Below are 2,470 nucleotides of genomic sequence, written 5' to 3'. Positions count from 1 at the left end.
TGTGGAGACCACCACTAACACCGTCGGTCCTATCACTACGACTACTGCTACCACAACTAGAGTGACAACTACGACTATTGATACCACAACTAGAGCGACCACTACGACTACTACCACCACTCCTAAAGCCACCACTACGACTACTACCACAACTAGAGCGACCACTACGACTACGACGACCACTAAAGCGACCACTACTACTGCTGCTTCTCCTGCATTCGGTGGTCATTACTGCGGTAGCATGATGGGCCAGAGTTTCACTGTTGACTTTGCCTCTAATGGCCGCGCTACCATCAATGTGATGGGTATGTCTGCTGGCGCTGATTACACCGTTGATGGTGATGATATCGAGTTCTCTAACTACGATCCTATGCTTGCCAAATTGATGCAACAGTTCCACATCAAGAAAATTGATGCCACCATCATCAGTCCCGATTCCGTTCATATCAAGATCGGTTTCCTCCTTGACACCACTATCACTAAGTGCTAAGTTGTCTGTTTGACTCGTCTTCGTCTTGTCTACCACCATTCTCTTGAATGAATTTGCCAAACTTGTTGTAATTGCGTTGAATTGGGCGCATCAGACAATAAAATTAACGGTCTCGAGTTGCACTGGTTTCGCGTGCTGCGCGTCAGTGTCGAGTAACCCATTAACCATCGCGGCGTTGCCCCATATACTTAACGGCACGAAGTTCATGCATTTCCCCTCTCTGATTTGCTTCAAAACTCAAATCTGGGACGAGAATCATATGAAGTTCTTGTGATCATTCGTTTCTGAAAATGATCCTCATCGGATCACATAACCTTATACTGAACATTTCCAGACTTAACAGAGTCTGCTGAACACACTCAACTAACCTGGGTCAATCTGGTAGCATCCGTCCTGATGCCACATTGGACACTCAAGAGGCCATTACAGATAACCGTTGAGACCAGCATCATGCGTCAAGCATGCACTATAACAGCTACATGATTACGACAATGAACTGAATAACACAGCGCCATAGTCTATTACAAACGAAGAATAATTAATGTACTAATAGCAATCAATGACCACTATATGTAAACCCGTCGAGACCAGCCCGACATTTAGCTGAGCCTCTCCTCGCCTCCTCAGCTGTACCAGCATCTCCCTTACGTTTTCTTCTAGAGGGAGTGATCCGTGCCGGACTACGATGGCCCTCCTCAACTCCCCGGGTCTTGAGGTAGTCCATAACGTCCTGGCCACAATGGGCCGCCTCAGCGACATCCACGATGGTGTCGCCAGTAAGTTTATCCACCACTTTCAAGTTACACCCTATCCGTCCAACTAACTTCAATGCTGCTAAAGGATGGATGCAATCAATGCACCTATTCCGCGTCATAACATTGCCAGATACACAAACCTTACCGTCTCAACAGTTCAAATGGTCTCTGTTGGACCATCTGCCCTAGGCCAACCAATAACAGGTTTACATCTGGCCACACTTTCAGAGGTAACCGTGCTTCCAATTGCTGTCTGGTCGCCTCGGGCGTCTCTGAAAGGGAAGCCTTTGGCAAAGGAGGAAGGCACCGCTAGGGAGTACTAGCATTCTTGGTCCATCCCAGCATAGCAGCGATGCGATGGACATGGGTATCCACACAAATACCAGCATCACGATGTCCATGGCCTATCTCCATCACCTACAGTAATGTATAAACAACGGGGGAAGGGATGAGGCATGCCTCACCAAGACAGCCATCTTAGGGCCAACTCCAGGTAAACTGAGAAGGTCTTCCATAATGTCTGGTACCTACCACTACCTTTTTAGTCAACGATCGAGAGCGGTGAATCACGAATCGTCCACAAGATGGCTCACATTAGGATTGAAGGTTATTTCTATGCATCCAAAGGGATGGCTCACACTCCATCCACTCTCTCAATAGTTGAATATTGGAATGTGAACCGAGATGACTCGTATAGCGGAGGCGTCACGGCAAATTTCCCCTTGGTTAGGTCAGAGACGTCTTTTACGTTTTCAAGACGCCGTTTTGAAGGGTCTACATTCTGATTACCGTGATAATTAGGCACTGTAGTTCCGTCGTGATTTCGTCGTCGCTGAGGCTGGGGCTTTCCCCCTAGTGATCATAGCTCATACTTCTTTCGATGTCGAGACCTACGTATCCCAACTCCTCAATTGACCTTTACTACGATCAGGCTTCGGCGAATGACACATCGGCTAGAACGGGACTCATGATATCGAGGCAATCGTCTATTCCCAAGTCGCTGACCGTAGACATTGCCTCAATAATATAGATGGGCAGCGTAACGTTTTTTACGGTTTACGTTACGGTGTGCGTAACGTAAGCAGGTTACGGTCACGAAAAGGCCTTATGACTTCACGGTTGGTGCTGAACTGCTTTTTTGGAATTGTGGCAGGAACATTCGCTGTAATGCACTCCACGATTATCGTGGAGTGGAGCTATCTAGCCCATATAGTTGTTAAACTCA

General features: G+C 47.3%; 2 protein-coding genes across 2 annotated transcripts; one reads left to right on the top strand and one right to left on the bottom strand.

Annotated features, from left to right (window-relative positions):
• Positions 1-241: 241 nt before the first annotated feature.
• Positions 242-490, top strand: Pmar_PMAR010623 (hypothetical protein; the record flags this gene model as incomplete). The annotated part of the gene is made up of 1 exon (XM_002784842.1): positions 242-490. The coding sequence occupies one exon, from the start codon at positions 242-244 to the stop codon at positions 488-490; it is 249 nt and encodes an 82-aa protein (XP_002784888.1).
• Positions 491-1,046: 556 nt separating this feature from the next.
• Pmar_PMAR010622 (endonuclease iii, putative) lies at positions 1,047-1,760 on the bottom strand (the record flags this gene model as incomplete). The annotated part of the gene is made up of 4 exons (XM_002784841.1): positions 1,047-1,350; positions 1,391-1,517; positions 1,566-1,662; positions 1,710-1,760. The coding sequence occupies 4 exons, from the start codon at positions 1,758-1,760 to the stop codon at positions 1,047-1,049; spliced, it is 579 nt and encodes a 192-aa protein (XP_002784887.1).
• Between the last annotated feature and the right edge of the window lie 710 nt (positions 1,761-2,470).

The sequence above is a fragment of the Perkinsus marinus genome (genome assembly GCF_000006405.1).
Source record: "Perkinsus marinus ATCC 50983 genomic scaffold scf_1104296934540, whole genome shotgun sequence".
Classification (NCBI taxonomy): domain Eukaryota; phylum Perkinsozoa; order Perkinsida; family Perkinsidae; genus Perkinsus; species Perkinsus marinus.
Note: the sequence above shows the minus strand (reverse complement) of the source record. Positions and strands in the feature narration are given on the sequence as shown.